At 40.0% G+C, this 24,380-nt stretch overlaps 1 protein-coding gene across 1 annotated transcript in view; it reads left to right on the top strand.

Moving 5' to 3' along the window:
- Nucleotides 1–23,611, top strand: part of LOC146789800 (methyltransferase-like 26) — a 39,621-nt gene extending 16,010 nt beyond the window's left edge. Inside the window, exons 2-6 of the mRNA XM_085632145.1 lie at nt 5,525–5,687; nt 7,934–7,993; nt 9,904–9,971; nt 16,093–16,171; nt 19,127–23,611. Of these exons, the coding sequence (XP_085488271.1) occupies nt 5,525–5,687; nt 7,934–7,993; nt 9,904–9,971; nt 16,093–16,171; nt 19,127–19,174 (418 nt within the window). The 3' untranslated portion in view covers nt 19,175–23,611. The remainder of the gene's footprint in view (nt 1–5,524; nt 5,688–7,933; nt 7,994–9,903; nt 9,972–16,092; nt 16,172–19,126) is intronic.
- Nucleotides 23,612–24,380: the final 769 nt, after the last annotated feature.

Raw genomic sequence — 24,380 nt, 5'->3', positions numbered from 1 at the left:
TGCACATAATACTAATGATAATAACAATAATAATAAAAACAAATGTAAACAAAAAAAGCTGTTTAAAAAATATTTTAGTCCGGACGATGAATGCAAGCCAGAAGTTAGTTTTAACTTTCCCTGGATGCCCCAAACATGTTTTTTAAGTGACTAGTTAGGTATTGGCAGTATTTGATTGCTATTCTTTCACCCTTAGCCAACTCTCCCCCAAATATGACAGGAGTTTACTTGTAAGTTTTCTAACTGGGTGAATGAATACCTGTTATCTTGGCAACAGTGGTGGGGCTCATGTACGCCACCGCGCCGGATGGGCTTGGGGAATCAAGACCTATACACAGACGTCAGAAGAGATCTTCCAAGAGGAAGGAGTAGGGGCTCAATACATAGCGAATACCCTAAAACAGGTACTTGTTGCAGGGCTTATTATTATAGTTATTTTCACTTGCCTGTTGAATGCACTTTACTTACCTCTGAAGGATTAATGGCTAAGTTGGCCATGCCAGGTTTGAATGTGAATTATATGGTGCTTTGTCCTGGCACTCGCCCACCAAATTTCTTTGTTAGCATATCACGGATATATATGTGCCTTCAAAAAAGAGCTTTTTGCAGAGAGCGAAGCAGAATAAAAGTGCTGGAGGAGAGAGATCTTGGAGCTAAGTTGCATCTGTGGTACCATCTATAGCATCACAGTGGTTGACGATGGCCTGGTGGTCGCTATCTGCAGCAAGAGAAATAATCTGTTCTAGCAATCTCAAGAGCACCCTATTATTCACCAAATATGAGATCAAGTTAGGTCATGGTGCCAAATGCCAGTCAGGGGTGCAAAATGACAAATAACCCACTTAAAGAAGAGTGCGCTCCGAAAACAGTGTCTCAGTAGACTTAAAGCATGCACGTGTCTAAGTATGAGCAAGTGTAAATATAAGAAATGTCTGTAGTTAAGCCTGACAGCAAAGCACATCAAACCGAATACAGCAGGTCCAGAACCTTTTGTAAAGAACCACTTCCCAGAGATACAGAACAAAAGATTAATTGACTAAAAAGCTCTTCTTCGGATGGGGCTCTCAGAGCTACACACTGACACCCCAAAGCAAGATTCTCTGAAAGCACTGGAGGAAACTTCCTCATGAGTGCTTAGAAATGGTCTTCGGTGGAATATACGCTAAGCAAACAATGAGTCTTTTTCACCAAGATTAGTTCTTGGCAAATTAGGCATGCCAGATTCTCACCAGCCACTTTGGGTGGTATTAAGAAAGATCCCTTGTGGAAAGTCACACAGGCCATGTTTAAGATCCATTTAGCAAAGCATAAACTCTGTCCAAATGCACCTTAAAGATTATCTGAGCACCTTCAGGCTGGCTCCAGTGCCAAACTTTTCAAAGTTAGTGTAAAACAGTTGGTGTAAATCTACAATGTTTCCAGCAGCTACTTATTAGCTCCATGGTAAATATCTGTGAATTGGTTACACATATCTCTCTGCATTGTCGCTGGGGCGTTAGTCAACCAGGCTATCACGTGGGCAAATAACAGGCTATCACGTGGGCAAATAACAACCACATCACATGTGTACAGGGCACACCCAAGTGGCAGCACTGGCTTGGAGCACGCCGTGTGCAAAAGAAATTCTGAGTGAGGGGGGGCTTTTAATGCGAAGTGGGAGGGGGGAAGAAAAAAGCTAGAAAGAGCATGCCGCAGCGTGCAAAAAAAAAAGAAAGACTAAAAGAAATACCAAGTTGGGGGAGGGGGCTGTTAATGCGAAGCGGAAGGGGGGAAAAAAAAGGCCAGGGTTGCCGCCTTCGGATCTGAGGAACTAGATTCTAGTCTCGGCATTGACTCAACATCCTGTGATTTGGGGCGAATAAACTTAATCTCCCGTTGTCTATAAAAAAGAAATGAATGTGTCCTTGAGTAATGCAGCTGGTGCTCTTGTAAAGTGCTCAAATAACTTCTGGTCACAAACCTGCAAAAAAATAAAAACTGATCATACTGTGAAACAAAAATAGACAATGATGTCTAAGGCCAGCACATGCAGCAGTTGTCAAGGGATGTTACATTAACCGGTCCCGGGATGTGGCACGCATGAGGTGCATGCAAAGAACGGGCCAGAGCTACACAAACGGAAAATGGTGCCCCAATAACTGAGAGGGAGGAAGTGACAGAGTAGGAAGTGAGGCATAAAGCGCCAATAGGATGCAAAGTTTGAAGAAAGCATGTGAAAATGTCTAGCCAATGGGGGCAGAGGACAGCGATTGGATGGGACACAATCGGAGGGGAGGGGGTGATTGAAGCCCAGGAGAAACTCAAACCGCGTCGGTACCAGCCGGCGTTTTAAATAAAATGGAAAAAAAGATGCGGTTGTTTCTTGATAGGAGTCGAAGGCGAGAGACCATGAATATGACGTTTGTCAGGCATGGGCGGCTTATTATCCAAATAGTGCCAAAACAGTTACACTGAAGATGAAGTGCATCTATCTGAAGAAGGAACAAATGAATTCTTGAGAAGCATGATGCCAGCCTTAGAAGTGATAAGCCGTGCATGCAAAAAAAAAAAAAGCCTCCCATATTAGGATCAAGTCCCCTGCGGCACCTCTGCTGCACAGAAGCTATCGGGTCCTCTGGCATAGCCGATGCACTGGCCCAGGATTAGAGTAGGCTTCTAATCCTCAAGCCATCATTGTGACCGCTTGCAGCTGCTGTTTGCCACTGAGATGCCTTCTTCCAGTTCTGGCGGCCATTATATGGGGAAGGAGGGGTTGTTGTTGGAAAAAAAAGCATGCGGCCACCATTGGCTGTGTTTCGAGGGGGAAAAAAAAGGTGTGTGGCTTCTATAGTAAAAGCGTGCTGAGCTTGCACAAAAAAATGTATGCAAATAAAAAGAAGCCAGTTCAGAAGAAAATAAAGGGGCGCAGCCGTTATAGTAAAAGTGTGCTGCGCTGGCAAAAACAAATAAAAATAATGCAGATGAAAAGGAGCAAGCTGCAAGGAAAATAAAGGCGCACAGCCGCTATAGTTAAAACGTGCCGAGCAGCCAAAAAATAAATAAATAACATAGATGAAAAGGTGAAAGCAAAGCGGACGCCGTTGCAGGAAAGCATGTTGTGTCTGCAGTAGGAGAAAATCATTAAAGAAGTTAGTGCTCACAGACTGTAAATAAAACATACCACGTAACAACACAAGTAAAAGGGCCAGTCCTCATGGGAGGTTACAAATGTAGAAAAGGGGGTACCAAGGGAGGGACAAACAAGCCTATTGACGAAGGGCAATGACACAAGCCAATGAAAAATATGGGTGGCAAGTGGGCAGAGCTTCAGTGCCATACCTTATACATACCTTATACAGTATGTCTCGAAGAAACTGCGCTAGCGCTGCCTAGACGAGACCTAAAAAAAAAGCATATTTTTCTTGTAATTCTGAATAGTGATGAAATTAAAGATTATAAAGATTTTAAAATAATCAAATCCAATTTGTTTTACTTGGTTATGTACAGATGATAAATTTTCATTGAAACCCAATTTCCACACATTATGTTTTGGGTTCTATATAGTTTTATCATAAGACTGTATGACTGTGCAAATTTAGTGGCTATTTCAATGGAAAAATGTGCTGCCTGTAAGTGAGTGCAAAATTACACAATGCTTTAGTAATAAATTTGCGACAATGTGCTCCGAAATGCACTACCAGCTACAACTACAGCCTTACCACACCTTGTGTGAAGCTGGGATTTTTCACAATCCCTACGACTTAAGTGATGCAGCATTGATGTCAGTAACAGCACTCGGAAAATTGTTCGAGCACCGCTAGTGCAAAGGTGCTGAGCCATGCCCATAAATTTAGTTTTAAAATAAACCCTTGCCTAATCTATTCCCAATCGAGATTGTGGGTAAACCTCCCAGTAATTTTTCTGCGGCTTTTCTTAACTTCACAAAGCCATTTGAACAGAGAATGTGTTCGCTATATGTAAACCTACACAATCATCCAACTTGTATGACTTTTGCAACTAAATTGAGAAATATGGATGTGCCCTAACAGCCAGAGCTGCTGACTTTGAATTTAGGGAACCAGGTTCGAGTCCCGTTGTTGGCTCTGGGCAAATCACTTAATCTCCTCTGCATAAAATAAAATGAATCTGTTTTTATGTAATGCAATCTGGTGTAAAGCACAGTATATAAATAGGGAGTCTTTAATGCACCATTGTGCCTCGTTTTATTTAAAATGAGACCTTACTCTTCTGCAGAATGGTTTTTCAGATTTGCTAAAGTTACTGGTATCAACACCAATGTTTTTCGGAAGTCTTGTAATTTTAGTGAACAGGTGCCTCAGGCCAGCACCCCACTTCGAAGTGTGTTTCAGCTCCAGTGCAGAGCGCCATCTGCCATTTTTATGAGCAGATCGATCTCTTGGCCACAGTCTGATAAAGACATATTGAAGGGTGTGGTCAAGGTTGTGACATGTACAAACATTTTCTGTTAAAGAGGAACGCAAAAAATTGTAAAGAATATTATGGTGTATCACAAAATTCTGAAAGCATGACTACTATTACTTAAAAAAATTGCCAGCTTCATTTCTGTTAAAGATAGGTGGCTCGCAAACGTTTGTAGTTCTAAAAATTGGGTTGTGATCTCAAAAGATTGGGAAGCACTGCTCTATAAAACTAAGTCACAATAGAAAAAACCTGCAGCCTGTAAGGGACAGCCTTAATGCTGTGCCACCAAACAGTACCAACTGGCTATTTTATGATGAATGGTGCACTGCACAAAAGTATGTAATAAAACAGCAGAACGTATTTGATCCAGTTTAATTCTTTCTTTGCAGTTAACAAAACTATACTTACCAAAGTGCAAGGGATAACTTTACTAGGGGAGCTGTCGACACCTTTTGTGTGACTCATGGAGGTCTCTGTGCCAATGCAGTGGTGCTGCTGCTGCATGTCGTTTTTTAAATTTTAAATTTTTTAAAATTTATTTTTATAAATTGTATACAATCACAATTACTGCTGCAGGGTTAACCACAGCTGGCATAGATCATTAGTACAGTGCTGTTTATGCGGTAACCCCCTTGCTGGCTAGATTTTTGATAGAGAGATAGGTGTAAGGAGGAAAGGACAGAAAAGTTAGAAATGAGAGGGAGAAAGAGGATAGGACAGGCAAATAGAGAGGTATGCATTCTTGGTTTAACATTAGCGACCGATATATCAACTGCAATTCATTTTATCTCAACTCGAGATTATTAAGCTAGTCTTCGAGTCCATCTGGTTCATACTTGTGTTGTGCCTTTGGCCGTGGATCGTACAGTAGGCGTTAGGGTCGGTTTTCTATAGGTGGGGAGAACATTGATTTCCCAGGTTCAAAAATGTAAACGCGGGAGCATTGACAATTACAGGCCAGGAGGTAAAATCTTAATTAAATAACCATTGGCAAAGAAATCGAGAGGGGAGACTTAGATTCTAAAATGAAATAGCATCCAGTGCGTCGGTCCACCTGTTTTTGCAGTCTTTCTACAAAGTGTTTCTCCTGTGCTCCACTTAGCATTGCCTCCTACACCTCGTGGATGAAGCTGAAGAACGTGCTGCCACCCCTGCTTCTGGACTCATCCAAAAGCTGGGAGAGCTGGGGCAACCTGCAGCCTAACTCGCTGGACTTGGTCGTCTGCATCAATATGATCCACATCACCCCCTTTCAATGCACGAAGGTGAGTGTGCCTGATCTCCAAATCAAATCTAGCAGAGACAGTTTAGTTTTTAATGAAGCCATGTTTTCTCCCCATTTATTTTGACATTCTCTATTCCTCTTGAATGTATGATTTTTTAAAATGCCTTCCTTCCCAACTGGAGCTTGCAGCCCCAATCTGATGGCCTCAATGCTTTGGTGCACTGAAGCCATCATGTGCAAGTCCTCATAACCATCTTTTTTTTTTTCCTGTGATGATGTGCTGTTTTTTGTTAACTTTCAGATTAAAAATAAGATTTATCAACTTTGAACAACAGAGTGATGGGTAGTTTTATTAAAACAAGCAAAGAAAATTAAACAAGCAAAGAAAATAGATATGTAATTCATGATAGAGCCACAAAATACCTATATCCTGGTAATGGGTGGGACGTGCTCTGATGAACCTGGTTTAAGGCATCCTGCAGCAGTTTGGATCATATGGATACAACTGACTTATAGTTGCGTGTTAATCTTCCGTCAGATGGAAGATGGTGCATTATTTAAAGCAATCATGGGACGAGTAGCATTCACCATCTTATATTTGATAATTATTTGTAGCATTGTATTGTCCTTGTACCAAGTGATCCTTGAATAATGTTGACTAGTTTTAATTATAACATTGAAGTATATCATTTTATGTTATTTGTTTTAATCTTCTTTTTTTAATTTTATTCTGATTGCGCTGAGGTCTGCGCTATAAATTCCTCTGCTCTTAATAAAATCAACTCTGTGACACAGCTGAATGAAGGATGTTGATACTTGGTAGCAGGGGGTCAAACTAGATGATCTTATGATTCTATATTGCGCACACATTTTATCTGATTCAGTGTGTCAGGAGAGGGGGGGGTTCATTTCCAGCTTGGAGAAGTTTATATCTGCAGTTCTGAAAATACCTTAACTTGTGTTTTAACTATATAAGTTTGTCCTTCATTGTAACACCAGTTGCCCTGGTCGAGCAATGTATCTCATGCTCTGTACATTAAAGACATAGATCATGTTTTTGAAAGAGTTCAAAAAAAGAATACATCTAATTCTTCTTGGAGATGCACCAAATTGTAACTGGTCAATATGCTACCTTCGAGTACTAGTTGCGAGCGGTCTTAGTTGGAAATGATACTGGGAGATGAGCTAAAACTGCCTTGCACATTATGAGGCGTTAGCAAGTTAATGATCAATGTCACAGATTATCGCTCTACTCATTAATAAAGTTTATAAATATAAAACCTTGCTTGATAGTCATTTACGGGTATGAGTTAATACTTTTTAAGCACCTGTATCATTTAAAAAAATGTAGGGCAGCTTTTCAAGGTGGCATTAAGAGTTCCAGAGTGAGGCAATCAGGTTAGAGTTGGGCCTGAACAGTTTAGCAGGAGAAGCTGAGGGTTATGGGCTTATGTAGGCTTCTTAACACAAGCCATCAGAAGCTGCAATGAGTTGGTAAGTGATTTTTAAAAGTTAGTTAAACTGGGAAAAGTCTATAAAATGTTATAGTTATAATGTATTAAATATTAGTTTACCAGTGCCTAAACTCTCCTTGAAACCCTAGCGGGTGAGTAGTCGCGCTTACAAACACTGATTGATTCAATAAGGTTGATATGGAAGCAAACCATGTGATTTTAAAAATCTGCTCTGTCCCATCGGATACAAGGTACATAAGTTAAAAAAAAGTATGAAGTGGGTTGAATTTATAGCAATGTCCTTAGGTAGTTTTCAATATTTAAGTGAGGTGTGAGACAGTTTTCCTCATCAAATTTTAATGACATTAAAGACCAAGTCTATTTCCTCATCATTCGGTCTAAATGTGCTTAAGGAGAACCTTAATTGTAAAGACGTGTTAAAAGATGCTTTGGAACATTCATTATTGAATTGCCTAAAATTTTGTAAAACGAGATCAACGTTTCTGAAAACATTACTAGAGAAATGTCAAGTTAATAACATGAAATAAAATAAAACAGATCTTTCATGTGAGAATACAAAAACTTGAGGTTTCTGCTGCATTGGGGTTCTTTTAAACATTAGTTTTACATTTGATTTTTAACATTGGTTTTTAATGTAGTTTTGTTCTGATTTTATTTATCTTTTATTATCTATTTGAGTGTTTTTTTGTGGGCATGCCAGTGCCTCAACACACAATAGTAGTTCTTCTCTAGTCAAAGTTATTTTTGTAATATTTCTTTAATTGTTTCAGGGTTATTTGTAAAATGTTGGTTACGCTGTCTCCTTTTCCAGGGATTGTTTGAAGGGGCGGGGATCCTGTTGAAACCTGGTGGTGTCCTCTTCACATATGGGGTAAGTTTTGAGAAACTCATTGTCTGGCTACAAAGCAGAAACTGTCAGTGCCAATGGGAGCGTGAATGATGAAGGGTTGGTTGATACAAATATGTCTTGCGGTAGATAGTTGGAGCTTGGTTTGGAATTCCGGAAAAGAAGTGTGTAGTACTGTCTCAGGATTTAAGAATTTGGAGTGACTGACTCGAGAGGTTGGAGGAAGCATGCCTCGGAGTGCGAGGCCTTTTTCTAAAGTCTCTGTATTGAGACTCCTTGATTGGTGGCCTCAGGATATGTACATTGCTAGTGATTTTATGATGCATGCATTTTTCTGGGTGGTCTCAGGATACTGGACCTTGCTCAGTCATTTGTGGATGATGGCTCTTGCTTGGTGTCTCAGAATACTGGTCCTTTATGGTGTTCTCTCGATGCAGGACTGTGTTCCGTTGTTTCGGGATATGACACCCGGCTTAGTAGTCTCCAGCTACAAGGCTTTGCTGGTTTACCTCCGGATGCAGGACATTGCACAGTGGTCTCAGAATGCACAGTGTTGCTTGGTGGGCTCTAGATGCATGATTTTGCTTGGAGATTGATTTCTGGGATCTCGTTCATAGATTATTGGTATAAGTATGAGCCTTTACTCTGAATTCTGCATTTGCATCACTTTGGCTTCGGCAGCGCTACCTTGGATTTCAGGTCGATAGCAGAACTCTGGTTTTAGTCATTGTGGCCGGGGTCATGGATTCAGGTGTGTCCGCTAAGAATCAGCTGTTTTGTTCTACAAGTAGTTCAGCAGATAAAGTAAGGGGACTTCGGTCTATTAGTTGGATTTAGTATTGTTGTGCGATTAGTTTTAAGGAGTTCTTTATAGTTTTACTTCCTACATGGACCCAAGAGAAAAGAATGGTGTAAAGGTGAGGCTGCTGCCTGGCTTTGACAAATTACTAGCTATTTTTTGGAATTGGCACACAAGTTGTGGAAAAAGTCTTCCTTTTTTAAAAAATTGAGCTTTATTAGCTCTTATAATGAAAATCGCAATTACTGATACGAGTGATCACAAATGATGTCTACTCAATCAAGATATTAAAGAAATACTGCCAGGCACTTGGCATAACATTATGCAGACCAACAACAACAACAAATCTATCCGCTTATTCAACTAGTCAACCTTCTACGAAAATGTTTTCCTTGTGGGGTAGAATTTGCTGGGCCACACTGGAATGGCCTGCCAGCGTGCCTCTTTAGTCTGCTTCTTTGCTCTGAAGGAATCCAGAGTAAGGCAGTGGAAGCAGTTAGTTTGCTTTTTTTTCAAATATTAGGGTTGTCGCCTAAATTGATCAATTCTGCGATGTTGAACGCGAGGGTTCATTACTGTAGCTTAGGCCTACTGCAGCGTTGCTGTATTGATGGTTTTGGAGAGTTTGCACTGCCCGACTTAAATGCAATTTTGTGGCCAGTGACGGCTTGGTCCTTTCTACAGATGGATTGCGCTCCTAACTCCACAGGTAGTGGACAACGAAAGGTTTCACAATCTATCTTTAAAGATTTCTATTTAAAGATATTCACCCAGACTTTACATCTTGCTCTTAATTGGGGAAAGGAAGGGGGAAGGGAAGCGTGTGTTCCTCATCAAGTGAACTGACTTAATTCTTTGCTCTGCTTTGCCATCCTATTCTTTCCTATCTTGAACTTCACATTACTCTGGTTTAAGCAGCATGGCTCAGTCATGTTGATTGCCTTCAGTTTGATGTGTTGCTTTTCATGTGGCCATCTGGAGGTATATTGCTGTTACGGTCTTTGAGAGTGGTTGAGGATGACAGGGTGGGAGCTGTAAAGGTATTGGTTGTTGGCTGTGCCTGGTTCTCTTACTAGTGTATGCGTATAGTATGTGATCTTGGTGTCTGCCTCAGCTTTGCTTTGTGTTCTTACAGCCGTATGTGGTCAACGGAGTTCTCACGTCACAGAGCAACGTGGATTTTGACAGAAGTCTGAGGCACAGGTAGGAGGATGAATTGACTATGTTTTTTTTTTCTCTAATTTATTTTTCTCTTCAGATTGCAGTTATCACTGTTTAAACAGGTGACGTTAAGCTTCTGCTTTTGGAGACAAAATACTCCATCCCTCACACACCCTCGCTCATCCCCACACACACTCCCACGGCTACACACTTCTAACTGACCTTTCCGGGTTTGTATGGGTGTTGCACTTGCAGCAAAATAAACAAAACACGGCAATTGTAAAATTGCACAAATACTTACAAATTGCAGACTATTCTGGCCCTCCCACTGGTTGTGGCATGCACTGATATAGGATTACTCCAGAAAAGTTGAAGAACCCACAGAATATGATCCAAATGAGGATCAGGTTAAATTCCACCTTCCTAAGGTTTTTGTTTTAAGGGCGCATGAACCTTACCCACCGAAGTGAAATTTAACTTTTTGTCTGTACCTCACCCAGGTGGAAGCTCAGTATGGCTGGTGGGCTTCTCCATATGTTAAAGCTACCTATATGCCGTCAATAACCCCCTCATATGTGTCTCCTATGGTAAGGTTAAAACAAGAGTATCAACGTTGAGGTTATTAGCCACCCCCTCATCCTCGGGTTGCCATATTTCAGCCATCAACTATGAGCCCCCGCAGGGGTCTGTGGCATTCTTCAGGACCAAGGAACCCTATTTAACTACCCAAATACCTAGCCATAAATGGTGTATTTATTAGGAAGCATGCAAAAGTGAAGGAAATAGAAATAAACCAATTTCTGTGGCTGTCGTCTGGATAATACCTATATATTTAAACAAGAACTTTTTTAGGCAAAATGAGGGTGGCCCAAGCGATCTACATTTGCGCACGTCTCCTTCAACAATGTATAAGGCTTAGCTAGTCATTGAATAAATAGTAGTGAAGCTTCATAAAGTTATAATAACCCAAACATATGTATATAAAAGCACAGTACATGCATGCAAGGGTGCTACACTGTGTTGTAAAATAATTTAGCTCAAGAGTAAATAGTTTAATAAGAGAGGCATGGTTTATCCTACTCTAAGCTGAAAGCATGTTCCTTTTTTTCCCGCTTGTGATTGATGAAACTTAAATATTGTAGCTTTTCCCACACAAATTTTAGCAGGTAAGATCTGGGTCAGTGCAGCAATTTAGCACAACTTCTAATTCTGAATCTGTCGCAAAAGACAATTTGCAATGACTCAAAATCATTGGCCTGTTTGCAATTAGAGCCTCTGTGTTTTACCAATATAGACTCCTTGTGTGCTGGCGTGGTTGTGGTCTTTCCTATTGGCAATCTGCTCCACCAATATAAGAACTCTCTATGCACTAGGCTGTAATTCGTCACAATGTATATCTCCCTGTTCCCTACCTATTTCAGTTCTAATACTCACACAAAGCCTTTCAGATGTCTCGCTGTTATTTTGCAGTGTGCTACTTTTCCAGACCTTGCCCTGACTCCTTTCCACAAACCTCTAACTCCTGAAATCCCTTTATCCTAGTTTTTCACTGCTATTACAGAATAGTTTATTTCTGCATTGCATCCACAAAAGAATACAAAAACATGAGGTAGCATAAAAAAGTTCAATAGTTGGTGATGGCTGCAAGTTCTGTCTCTTTCGTATGGGAATACTGTGAGGGCTCAGCCATTACTTTATGAGAATTGAATGTTGCAGCCTTACATTGAGTCCAAAGTAAATGACGATGGCACTGTGGCATCAGAAAGAGTATATGCATTCCTTATAGTTCACAGCAGCAGAACATTTTGGACACAAATGTTGTCCACGGCAAACTGTGGGGGTACATATGTCAAGACGGTTTGAAATATTATTTCATGAGTGATGTTAAATGTACATTGTTGGAAAAACGATTGATGCCAATATTTGGTTATGACTGGCAGAGACCCTATATAACATGCGTACATAAGCTGGTGTTACTACTTGGGGATTAACTGATTGGGAAACTATATACTAGCAGAGCGGCTGTTACAGGTACAAAATGATGAATGTATTTAAACCGGTTTCAATTACCTGTTTCAAAACATGTTTTTTAAAATGTCGTTGAAATCCTGGAGCAACATGGAGGCGCTGATGCCAGGGGGTAATTTGTTCTAGAGGAGCTGGCCAAAGCGGTAAAAGGCTTTACATTTAGATAAGGCAGTGTTTTTGTGAAGTCAGTAGGTTGTGATTGTTGAAATGGAGGTTGCATGGTGATGAGTAGTGTGAAAGGGTTTCAGTTGTGGCAGTGTGGCCAATATATGCTTTGAGCTTTATAGAAGGGTGAAAATGAGCCCTGAGATTCTAGCTGATGAGACCATTTTCATTAAGTCACAGGGATTAAAAGAAAGATAGAAAGGAAAGCAGATGCAGAGGACGTGGGAAAGAAGAGCACCTTTTTTTTCTTTTTTTTTTCTTTTCAGGATTGTCAGAATGCCCTAACCTGAATTTCTGCAAATGTGTGTTTGCTCAAAGTGTTTTCAGTGCGTATTAATAAGTCATACCTTAAGTAGCCAGTGTGTATCTGCGTGAACCGGTAGTCCTTACTGCATATAATCTAGAATGCCAGATGACAATGATAATAGTTTAATGCCGCTAAAAGCTTGGAAACGTAAAGCCAACATTTTTGTAAAGGCTTACCTAATAGAGGTTTACCGAACACATTGTCTGAAATACAGAGCCAAAAGAAAATCTGATATAAAAACCATGAAATTGAAGCAATCCAATCAACAAGGTTGCATTAAGGCGTTTAAATGACATATCCACAAAGTGAACTGCCTTACCTAAATAGCACCCATTTCTTCTGATATCTAAACGAAAAAACAACATGAATCAAGATTAGGTCTTAACCATTCCTCAATAGATAATATTAAAGACTCGTGTGATTAAGCCTAAGAAACCGGTTGGAGAAGTGCCTCGTACCTGGAGATAATGCGATCGCGTTCAACAAAGTAACTTCCGTGATGCTGATGTGGTATTTCGTTGCGTTCACATTTAAATTGCGCGATAAAGGCGCGGACTGTAAACAGTGAAGACGGGCCAACGGCGTGGGACTGATCTTATGGCGCCATATTTAAATGTTGTCCAAGATATGGCCATTACCATAGTACTGTATTTTAATGAATAAACAGGGATGACGGGAAAAAGAATCAAAAGAATCAAGGGCTCCTTCTGATAAAACTGGTGTTCAGAAGGAAACTAGGTATACTAGACATACCGACATGATGACATAGTGGCTCGTCAAACTGAACGCGATGCGTGTATAAAAAATCGGCACACCGTCTCTATGGAATACTAATAGAGAGTGCCTGTTTGACCGGAGTTGTACGTAAAACGTGCCAAACCTGAACGTAATATAAAAAAAAAAGATATAATGAGGTGCCTAAAGTTTACGTAAATAGCACTGTCCTATGGACGAAAGGGTAATGAGGTGTAATGACTATAATGATGCTGATAGTCAATGCATGAAGATCTAGTATTAATGTGATGAAAGCCAAGAGATGGTATAGTGTAGGAGTTTAAAGTCTGACTGAAATGAGCAGACTATACATATTGGTGCTAGTAGTAACAAAGCACAGATGTGGCATATGTTGCTAAATGAAGAGAAAATAGTATGGAGAGAAAATAAATTGTTGTCTGTGTTATAAGTACTCCGTGTCTGTAACACTATACAAAGCATGACATATCCAATCTATCATTCATGCCTATTGGAACCATAGGGTCCAGGGTCTTAATCCAGTAAACCTCACGTTGAAGTAGTTTGTTATTGTTATCTACCCCTGGTGAAATTTTGACTCTCTCTATAATTTGAAAACGTAGTTGGGAAATAGAATGATTTACCTCTATCCAATGAGCCGCCAATGATGAATTCAAATTTTTGGTTCTTATTCGGCTTTTGTGTTCTGTCAGTCTGATTTTGATTTTACGTTCTGTTTTGCCAATATAAGTTTTCCCACAGGGACATTTTATTCCATATATCACATTGCTAGTATTGCAATCACTCGTATGTTTTAATGGGATTGCTTTACCAGTAGTAGGGTGAATAATGTAGTTGCCAAGAATTACGTTGTTGCAATGAGAACAGTTAAAACATCTAAGTGTGCCTTTAGATGTAGAAGGGGTGTCGGCAACACGAGTTTGAGATAGTAATTCTCTCAGGTTTTTTCCCCTTGTGTAAGCATGTAAGGGGGGTTCTTTGAATATGTCCTTGAAATCTGCCTCATTGGCCAATAACTCCCATCTTTTATTAATGATTCTTTTAATTGCTGAAGAGCTGGTTGTGTATTTGGATACAAATACTATGTTATTGCTCTTTTCAGGTTTATGTTTATCAAACAAATCACTTCGTTGTTGATTGGCAACTCTCTGAAAATGAACCACAAATGGAATCTAAATTTAAGTAATTGTATTCTTTATTTTGATGCAAGCTCACTCCATTTTGTAAGTAGCTACCTTCTATTGTTTAGCTACATGCTTTGTGATTCTAATATAGGTTCACGGTTGTTTAACACACTGCAATATAAATGCTCATCAGAATTATATAGTTATCTCTGATATCAATGAATAGTTTTTCCCTAAGAAACAAGCACTGCCTTAAATACAATATACACCTGATGAAAAAATCAAGTCTTTTAAGGTGATAAGTGTCTAAAACGCTAATGAATTTGAAGCAGTGCACTGACACACCTGCTGAGTGTTGGAGGGTGAATTTATGCCACAGATCATTACAAGAATTTATCACCAATGATTGTAGATCCATCCATTGATGAATGACTGGAAGCCGGTCAGAGATTTGTGCTTGAATATCAGTGAATTTGAAAGGCACAGTATCAGGGTATTGTCAGCATAGAGGTGATATGAGAAGCCAAAGGAGGAAATGATGTCACAGATGGCAGTGTTGTATAGAAAGAACATAAGCGGCCCATTTACTGAGCCTTGTGGGACACCCACGAGAAGAGGAGTGGGCATAGAAGTCTTGGAATTCTAGTCCACTCTAAATGAGTAGTTAGAGAGCTAGGAATTGATCCAGGTGTGCACTGATCGAGTGATTTGCAAGTTATTGAATGAGTGTCGAAGGCTGTGGAAAAGTCAAGTAGTAGGGAGATTGGGTGGCGAGCAGTCATGATGAAGAAAGATAAATGAGTTGGAGCTGTTTCAGTGGAATGATAGGTTGAGAACTTTACTGCACTGGGTAGAGGGGATTTTTTTTCAGCCAAATAAATGAGGTAATTGAAGACCAATCTTTCTAATATTTTTTTTAAAAAAAGGGAATTTCAGATATAGGTCAGTAGAGTAGTTCACTGAGAATGAAGGATTAGTGTTAGGGTTTTTGATGAAAGGTAAGGCCACTGTCATATCGAGGCATGTGGGAAATGTACCAGAGAGAGAGAGTGGTTAAAAAGAGAGGTAATGCAAAGTGAGCGTAAGGGATTAACTATTAGACAACAGAAATTGTCAGATCGAGTGCATTAGGGGTTAGCATTTTTAATGGTAAGGATGTGTTCAACTGGTGAGGTTGCTGTGAATTCTGAGGAATGTCAGGTGGGTAATGGGTGTGTGGGTTCCTGAGGGGTACATTTGTCCTAGTTTGACTGTAATGTATACGATGCAGTTGAGATGTTCTAGCCTTGGATACTGTGTCGGGTATATCCTATCACTTGGGTGTTGCAGCTTCAGATGAGAAGTAGAAAGTGATGATAGGAAGTGCTGGAGTTTATGTGAGCCACTGATAACCATTCTGGGTGCATGCCATCCCATCATTTTATGGCTGTTTGCACCGTTATAGAAGAACCTCATAGTATCAGTTCATCCCAAACTACTAGGGTATGAAAACTTGAAAGAAAACGCAAGCAACCCCAGACATGGTTGAGACGTTTGGTAGGCCTCATCCGCAAGTGAAGTTCGAGTACCTTTGGCAAAGCGAGTTGAGGAACGGTCTCTTGCCATGCCCACTCCCACTTATGGTGGAGCCACTAAAACAGCAAAAAAGTGAATGTAGGAAATGTTTAAAAAATCTGATGCCTGCGTGCCCTCTATTCCATTGTGTTTGAGCTTGTGGGTAAGCCTTTGTGAAACTGCCCCATTTCTAATCGACCGCTTTAGCTTATGCTGTTTGATTTTTTTCCAGCAATCCTGCCTGGGGCATTCGGGACACAAATGTTCTGCAGCAACTAGCTGAATTAAACTGTCTGCAACTAGAGAAAATGGTAAGTTTCATTTCAAGTCTCAGCTTCTCCTGTGGTGATGTTGTTCTGAGGAACTGCTTTATGTCTTCTCCCCTCCTAAAAAATTTTAACTCCCATTTCTGCTCTGCCTCCCCACCACCACCATTCAACTGTTTGCTGGAAGTTGTCTGAATGTTATGGTCTACTAGGAAATTCTAGACTCCTTAGGAAACTGTTTTGACTAAGATTCTCTGTGCTCTCGGAAGATCTGGAGATTTGGGCAGTCGCCGGGCCCGACCCATGTTTATTATTCACCAAGGTGGGCTGGCAGCAGGTGGTCTCAGAAATCCATCCGCCTCTCAGAAGACTTCATATACCAAACTTTGTTTGTAAATCTCAAACCTAGCTTCAAAAGAATGGAAGCGAGAGTCTGGCTTGTTTACTTTCAAAATAAAATGCGCCCAGAAACATTTGCAACTTGAAAAGAAAAGATAGTTTTGGAAAGTTATTCTGCATTTTTTAAGGCAGTTTTAAATATACTTTCTCTAATTAAGATTTAATAAAACATGGTTGATGCATGCCAATATTTTAAAACATTGACAGTGGAGAATCTCTGTAAAACCTTGCATTGATAACCTGGAAAGCAAGCTTTGGGCAAGCCTATAGATGCACTGTGATGTGCTAACTCATTCTGTACTGGCACAATTGAGCGAGGTATACTGAAGGGAGCAAGCAAAAGCAGGCAGATTACAAGTAAGCCCCGATTTCTGCTGTTGAACAAAAGAAACCTAAATAAATATTGAAAAGAGCCAGTGACGTGGAGACTCCAATGGAACCAAACAAGGTAGACCTGGAGAGGGCTTTGGAGGGCTCGGGCGAAACACGTGACATGAGGTCCCTCAGACTGCCTCGGTCTACGTATAAAACAAGCACTGGCAAAGCCCTTAGGTCTGGGGTTAACTTGCTCATAAACGGTGGGTGGCAAGGGATCCTTCTTAAAAATCATTCTTCAGTTTTTTACGACTTAACAAAAATACCATAATGGAGGCACCATTGCCACCCTACATTCTTTGGACATAAAAACAAAAAGAGAACTGTATTCAAGGCAAGGGAGACTCAAGATAGCCCATCGTTCATTTACACGAAACCGAGCACAATACCACGTCCCAGCGGCACTTAAGAGAAGTCGCCGGGAAGGAATAGCAGGTGAGGAGACGAAAGAGCACACAGGGGAGGACAGGGCGGAAGGAAGAGTGATGAGTGCACAGGAGAAGGAGAGAAGGGCTGGGGAGCTACAACATGGCAACAGGGGGAGGAAACTAGGACGACACAGAAGGAGGAGGGAGGGATGTTAAGGGACCACAGAAGAGGAACAAAGTGATACACACAGGAGAGTGCAGTAGGAGCAGACAGAGATGACGATTATTATAAAGTGATCACTGAACTCATATGGAGGTGAAGGAGACACCCAAACAGCCAATAGCATTGGGCGACGAAAGAACACTCAGATGTAATTGCCGAAATCTAACTGAAATGGCAAAAAGAGAACGGTCGAAAAAAGCGAATGATTGAAAGGGGTGCTCTATTTATATTTTAATCAAAATGTCTGTTAGACTATGTGCTGTTAAAACACAGACTTAAGACAAACGTCTTCATGAAAAGAAAATTCAGCAGCTCGTTCATCTGGTGCCATCTACTGGTAGGCAGTGGTAGCTACCATGGCTAATAAACTGCAGGCTTGCTTTAGATGACTGTTTATGGATGCTGCAGAGGCAGGGGGACTACCAAAGAGCGCTGTTGCCATTATGACTAGTTAGTCATGTCCTTTGAAACCTTGCCATTCCCCGGCTGCCTTTCAGCATACTTGATCTTGATGAAATCCTGGTGTTGTCAAAGGACCTAGAAGAACATAGAAAGTTAATTTGAGAAAGAATCCTGCTTTAAGAACACATTCCTTCTATGCCTAGGCAGAAAATGGAACAGTTACTTACCTGTAGGAGTAGTTTTGCAGCTCAATGAGTTTTCTGAATCGCTTTTGTTTCCAAAATGGTCTCCTTTTGGTTTTTTTTCTAACGGTGTCCTTATCGACCACCATTTGGTAATAAGTCAGTCTTATTTGTGTTGTCAAATGGGCACCCCGGAAGTTCCTGTGTGTAGTCACCATCTTCTGATTTTTTTTTCTCCCTTTGGCGACTTGTATATGTTCGAACGTTTTCTCTCTTCATGCTGTTTTGTAGTGGGCTTGGGCATGGTGATAAGATCTTACTTTATGTCATTTAAAAAAAAAAATATTAGAAATTTACTAAAGAAAAAAACAAAGGCGAAAGTGACATTATAGTTTGGTAGGGTAAAAGTATTCTTACTTTAGAGTATTAGTTTGCTTAGCTAAATAGAAATTGTGCCCCTACTATGCTCTACTTGCGACTTCACAATTTGCATCTTCCATGACATGTTTAATTACATCATTGATAACATCTAAAAAAACAACATGGATGACAACACTGGCATGGCGATGTTAGGTTTTAACTTATATTTTCACCTAACTATACCATTATTTATTGTTTTTTTCTGTGAAAAAATATATATTTAGGAGCTTTCAGGCAGTTCTCTTCATTCATTGGTCTGTCAGTACATCATTAACAATTTTGTTGTATCCACCAGAGTGTGGGGAACAGGAGCAGCTCACCTTAGTCATTGGCTTACCTCTCTGTGAGTAATGACATTCTGTTCTTGCACAATGTTCAATTACTCACCTAAAGTAGTTCCTTCATACAGTTTTTCAAAACTATCCACAAATATTGGCAACACTAAATGTTGGCAGCCACACCACACCTATTGGCTTTGCCAATGCTTGTTTTCACTGTACTGCTGTGACTTACCATGAAGTCATCACTGTCAGAGGTCGTGTGATATTACTTCCTCAGTATGCCAATCTGTTCTCACTGCTAAGATTTTAAAAACTGTTCTAACCCAGGCCTTTTTCTGATTTTCCTTCAGGTGGACATGCCCGCCAACAACAAATGTCTGCTCTTCCGCAAGCTGTAACTGTTGGGAATCGACGATTGCTGATTTACTCCCTGCGGGGGCTGCCTAATTTTTCCTGTTTGTTTACCTACCTATGACAACCGAAGGTTGACAATACTCTCCCTGCCCGACTGCCTCCTTGACTCTAGTCTTGTAAACAAACCTTGTTCTTCTCCTTGTGGCCACAATGGCAGGTCAAGCTTAACTAATTGTCGAGACCCTATGCAGTGTCTCTGGGACGATTTCTAGACTCCCTGCATGACTACAATAATCCCCAAACCTCCTTGCTTTTGTGCCTTGCAGTAGAAAAAGATTTTGCGATACAGACTTTTTGGTTTTCAGTATCTTCAGGAAGTCTGGCCATGTTCATAGTGCTAGCGGATTCCTACCATTCGTGTTCATACAAGCAACAGTGCCTCCAACAGACCAAGAAAATGAGCACCATTGAGTTTGGCAATGTTGTAGTAAATCTAGGTAAAGTTTAACACGCCATGAACATCAATTGCTGTGTAACATGTTTGTTATTTTCAAAACCTAAGACACAGTTTACATGGATCCTTACAGTCTTTCTGGGCATTTGCTTTCTGACTTGGACAGGCCAGTATTTCATTGTACATAATGTGTGGAGCTTCAGCACTGTCTAGTGGCCAGTAATATTATAGGGCATTCCTGCAAACAGGATAACTTCAGTGTTTTTGCAGTTGCGGAATAGGCTTTGCGGGAGCGGGACGATAAAAAGAACGCCTAGGCCAGCCAATGACTATTCTGGTTGTGATACTTTCGTGTTGCTATTTGGTACTAGTTTACCAGGATACCCCCTCCTCCCCAGGTTCAATTTTAGAACATGGGTTACGAGCGAATTTGGTCTGCCTGTTGTGCATTGTATTTCCAGAAGACCTTGGGTTATATTAGGTAACTTTGTGCGGGTGCAAAAACAAAATGGGTAATATATTTGCAAAATGTTTCTTGTAATTCAAAATTGGGGCCAGCAGATTTGCATCACTTAAAAATTATGATAATGCATTATGTAAATATGTTTAACACTTTAAAAAAAATCTATATATAAATCAGTACAAAAAAACAGATCTATTAGAATCTAAATACTAGTCCATTTTAAAAGAGTGCAACTGATGATTGTGTTCTTTTTCCAACGTTTGTAATGATTAAAAAGAAGATAGATTTTTCCCTCAACTATGGACCCAACTTTCACATTCGAAAGTAAAAAAGTAAATTTTTCCAATTCATACTATCTAAATACAGCTAAAACACATTTTATTATTACATTTGTGTAGCTCTTCATATCCCTGCCAAGGCCACCTGGGTGCATTGGTACCTGGGTGGTGCCTTTTGAAAATGTATGGTTGGGAAAGTGTTGGTTGTAGAATGACACATGTGGAACATGTTGGTTGAAAGTCTTAAATCATTTTGTGCTGTATTTTCTATAGAGCAAATAAATGTATTCCATTCCCTATTGTACATGCTGGAAAAATTAGGCAAATTAATTTAACCTGTCGAGCTTTATTTCTTTGCACCAGTGAACATTTTCTGTACCGCTTTCCTCGCTTGACTGCACTCTGTTAACTTGTGCACAACTCATGTGCCTTCTCTTTGGTTGCCTTTTTGTGAAAAATTGGGAGTGTTTAGAAATATGCTGATCACCACTACTAAGTGCTGTGTAGGTACCTTATCTACATTAATGGTCAGAGAAGCAGAACTAGTCAGACATGCCTCTTGACTTGCAGAAATCCCTTTTATGATCACTCTGCTTAAAGCACCATTTGGAGCTTTGCAGTGCAAAGTGCTTGTATTTAGTTACAGAACCAATATCCATCTCAAACAGAGTGCTCTTAAGTAGGAGAGGCAGACTTGCAATGTTTTGTGGCAAGTTATGTCATCCACCCACCCCTCACTTGTAGTAATGACATTTGTCTCGTAAGTATGTATGTATTTCCTGTGGACCGCCAGCCTTAAGCTTTAAAGCGACATTGGTGTTAATTTTGCCTTTTTGATTTGAGTGTTTATATAGCTTGTCCCAATTTTCCGAAGATAGAGTAAAACGTTACATTGGTCAGGGAGATATATCCCAAGATGTGCATGTGAGAAGTGCACACTTCTATTTATATAAGCAACAAGGTACATGTCCTGTAATGATGGTTGGAGCTTCAATTATATATGCAGTGTCTGGGAATTTAGTGGACTAATGCATGAACTACAGGGATCTATGTTTGACCACTGTGGTCCACAGTTTCAAATCCCATCTGGGCCATTCAGCCAGCCAAGCATTCTCCCGAGGTGAATGAAAGGAGTACAATTCTGTAAATGGGCTTTGTTGTTCTGTACAACAGTATGTGTCTGTAATCATGCAAAGCTTTACTCCACATAAGGTAGAACAATTCAAACCAACATAGGGAGCGCTACAAAATATCACATGAACAGTTAGTAGATTATTCTAACAAGTATAAAAATAATGCAAATCAGTCCATCAGGATAGGTGATTCTTTATTCAGTCCATTAATACACATGAGCCTAAAAGTTGAATCCACAAGTTCTTGTTATTTTTCAGACATCGGTTTCCAGACGATGAGAAGTCTGGGTGCTGATACTTCCAACGTACTACGGGAGTCTGACAAAGGTGGAAATATTGTTATTATGCAAAGATCGTGTTATGGTAATAAAATTATAAGAACACTGAGTGAGGATACATGTTATGTAAAGGTTAATGGTAACCCTTTAATAAATGCAAAATGGCTGATTTTGAGAAATTGTATACCTGGAAGGAAACTGGGCTTATCAATGAAGGAGAATATAGATACATCCGAGTTGAAACCCACATTTTCCTTTTATATACATTCTACCGAAGGTACACAAGTCTGGAGATTTTCCACCAGGACTACCGATTATATCTGATTTAGATAGCCTTACCGAACATCTGTCATAATACCTTGACCTCTTTTTAAAGCCTTTGGTGGTCATCCTGCCTTCCTATGAAAGAGATACTATTGTCATCCTAAATAAGATCCATGATATCCGCTAGGACTTTAATAAGATGTTTCTTTTTCTGGATGTTGGTCTCTAAACATGTATTCACAAGGATTTTAGACTCAAGGCTTTGGGTCATTTTCTGTCAAACAGAAGTGCAAGTCCAATTGAACATTCTGAGATGCTGGTTGAAATGGCAGATCTTATTTTGACTAACAACTTTTTTTCTGTTCAGTGGTGAATGGTACCACCTGGTACAGGGAACCGCGATGGAGTCTAGGTTTGTCCCCTTTTATGCCATCTTTTTATGGTTTGAGAGGGCGCATGCCTGGGCCTTCGCTGCAAGTGAATGGATTGAATACATTTTCTTTTCTGGTGGTTTATAGATGACATCCTTATCATTTGGACTGGAAAAATTGGAAGAATACCTGCACTATGTGAATGACAATGTTTATAATGTACGGTTTACCATGTTTTGTGACATCAGTAAAATCTATTCTCTGGATGTGGAATTGTATGTGAAAGGAGACTCAATTCATGGTAAACTGCATAGGAAATCCACTGCCACTAATAATATTCTACGTGCAGAAAGTTTGCATCCGAATTCTTTGATTAGAGGTATCCCTTATCAGGAAATGGTTAGACTACGGAGGAATTGGAGAAAAGACCAACATTTTGAGAATGGAATCATGGATGTGAAAAGCAGGTTGGGGTAAAGTGGTACTCTATTTCTTCTTTTTTTTGGGGGGGGGATCAAGCTGAAAAGAGGATCTGTACTGTTGATAGGAGTAGTACTCTTGTACAGAAAACCAAGAAGAAATTTGGCAACAGATTAGCATTGGTGATTAGTTACAATCAGGAGCACAATGTCATTTACAAGATATTACGGAAACATTTGTCTCTCCTTTAAGGGGTACCAGGATTTGTTAATATGATCTCTGATAAACCATTAGTCACCTTTAGGAGAGGATATGCTGTGAGAGATAGGGTTATTAGGAACTATTTATTACCAGCCAAGAAAAAAAGATAATTGGTTAACTAGTCCACCTAAGGGATTTTATACCTGTACAGATTGTAATATTGCTGTTATAGGTTAAATAAAATCAAGAGCTTCAGATTCAACAGGACAAAGTATACCATAACCAACAATTTATTAATTGCAATAGTGTCTGTGATGTATGCAATTATTTATGATTGTTTTAGGTTGTACGTAGGCAGTACTAAGGAAACTCAGGATACAAGAACACTGCAAGACTGTCAAAAACCAGGATATGCGTCCTCCTCTGGCCCAACATATTAAAGAACACCATACCGAATGGATCAATTTGAAGTTTCATGGGTTACAGAGGATTGAAAAATGATCCACAAGTTGGTGACCTCAAATTGAGGCTCTGCCAAATGGAGGCGAGGGGAACAACAGATTGAGAGTGGTAAAATACAAAAAGGGATCAATTTGAGAATAAATTACGCTATTTCCTATGAATATTGTCACTGGCTATTATTGTCTTGACGTTTATAGAATGAATGTGAATTATAGTGAAAATTAATAGGGTGTTTGATGAGAGATATGTTCTTTAGGATAAGACTGTGTGGATATATGTAGTGGTTTGAAACAGTATTTTGAATGTTTGGGGTGTGTGACTTTTAATTTCACTTAGGATTGTTGTAGATACTAGACTGAGGTTTGGGGATAATAGGATTCTGTTATGATTACTGTTTCGATAGGTATTATTTTATATGATATATTAGCTTTTTTGAAAAGTAACACTGATTTATTCTGGTCTGAAATTTAGATTAATTTTGGGTGGCGAGACTCTAAGGCCATGACCACTACAGTTACGCTAATCGTAGTGTGAGGTGAGAGTATTAGTAAGACAATTCGGTTTCAGAACCAACCTCAGTATCAAAAAAGCCCTGATCACAGCAACAGACAACATCCGAGCCCTTCTCGACAGAGAAGAATCAGGTGCCCTCATCCTCCTGGCTCTCTCCTCTGCCTTCAATACAGTCTTCCACCACACACTTGTCAATTGACTTTGCTAGACTGGAATCACAGATGATGTGCTGAGATGGATGACATCCTTCTTCACAGGTTGCGCCCAGAGAGTCCACCGCCCACTCTTCACCTCGCAACCCAATCACACCATCTGTGGAGCTCCCCAAGGCTCTTCCCTCAGCCCTACCCTCTTCAACATCTACATGACTCCACTCACAGGCATCGTCAGATCACACACCATCACCATCATCT

The sequence above is a fragment of the Triturus cristatus genome, chromosome 10 (assembly GCF_964204655.1).
Source record: "Triturus cristatus chromosome 10, aTriCri1.1, whole genome shotgun sequence".
Taxonomy (NCBI): Eukaryota; Metazoa; Chordata; class Amphibia; order Caudata; family Salamandridae; genus Triturus; species Triturus cristatus.
The sequence above is the reverse complement of the archived record's forward strand: the minus strand, read 5'-3'. Positions and strand labels throughout refer to the sequence as shown.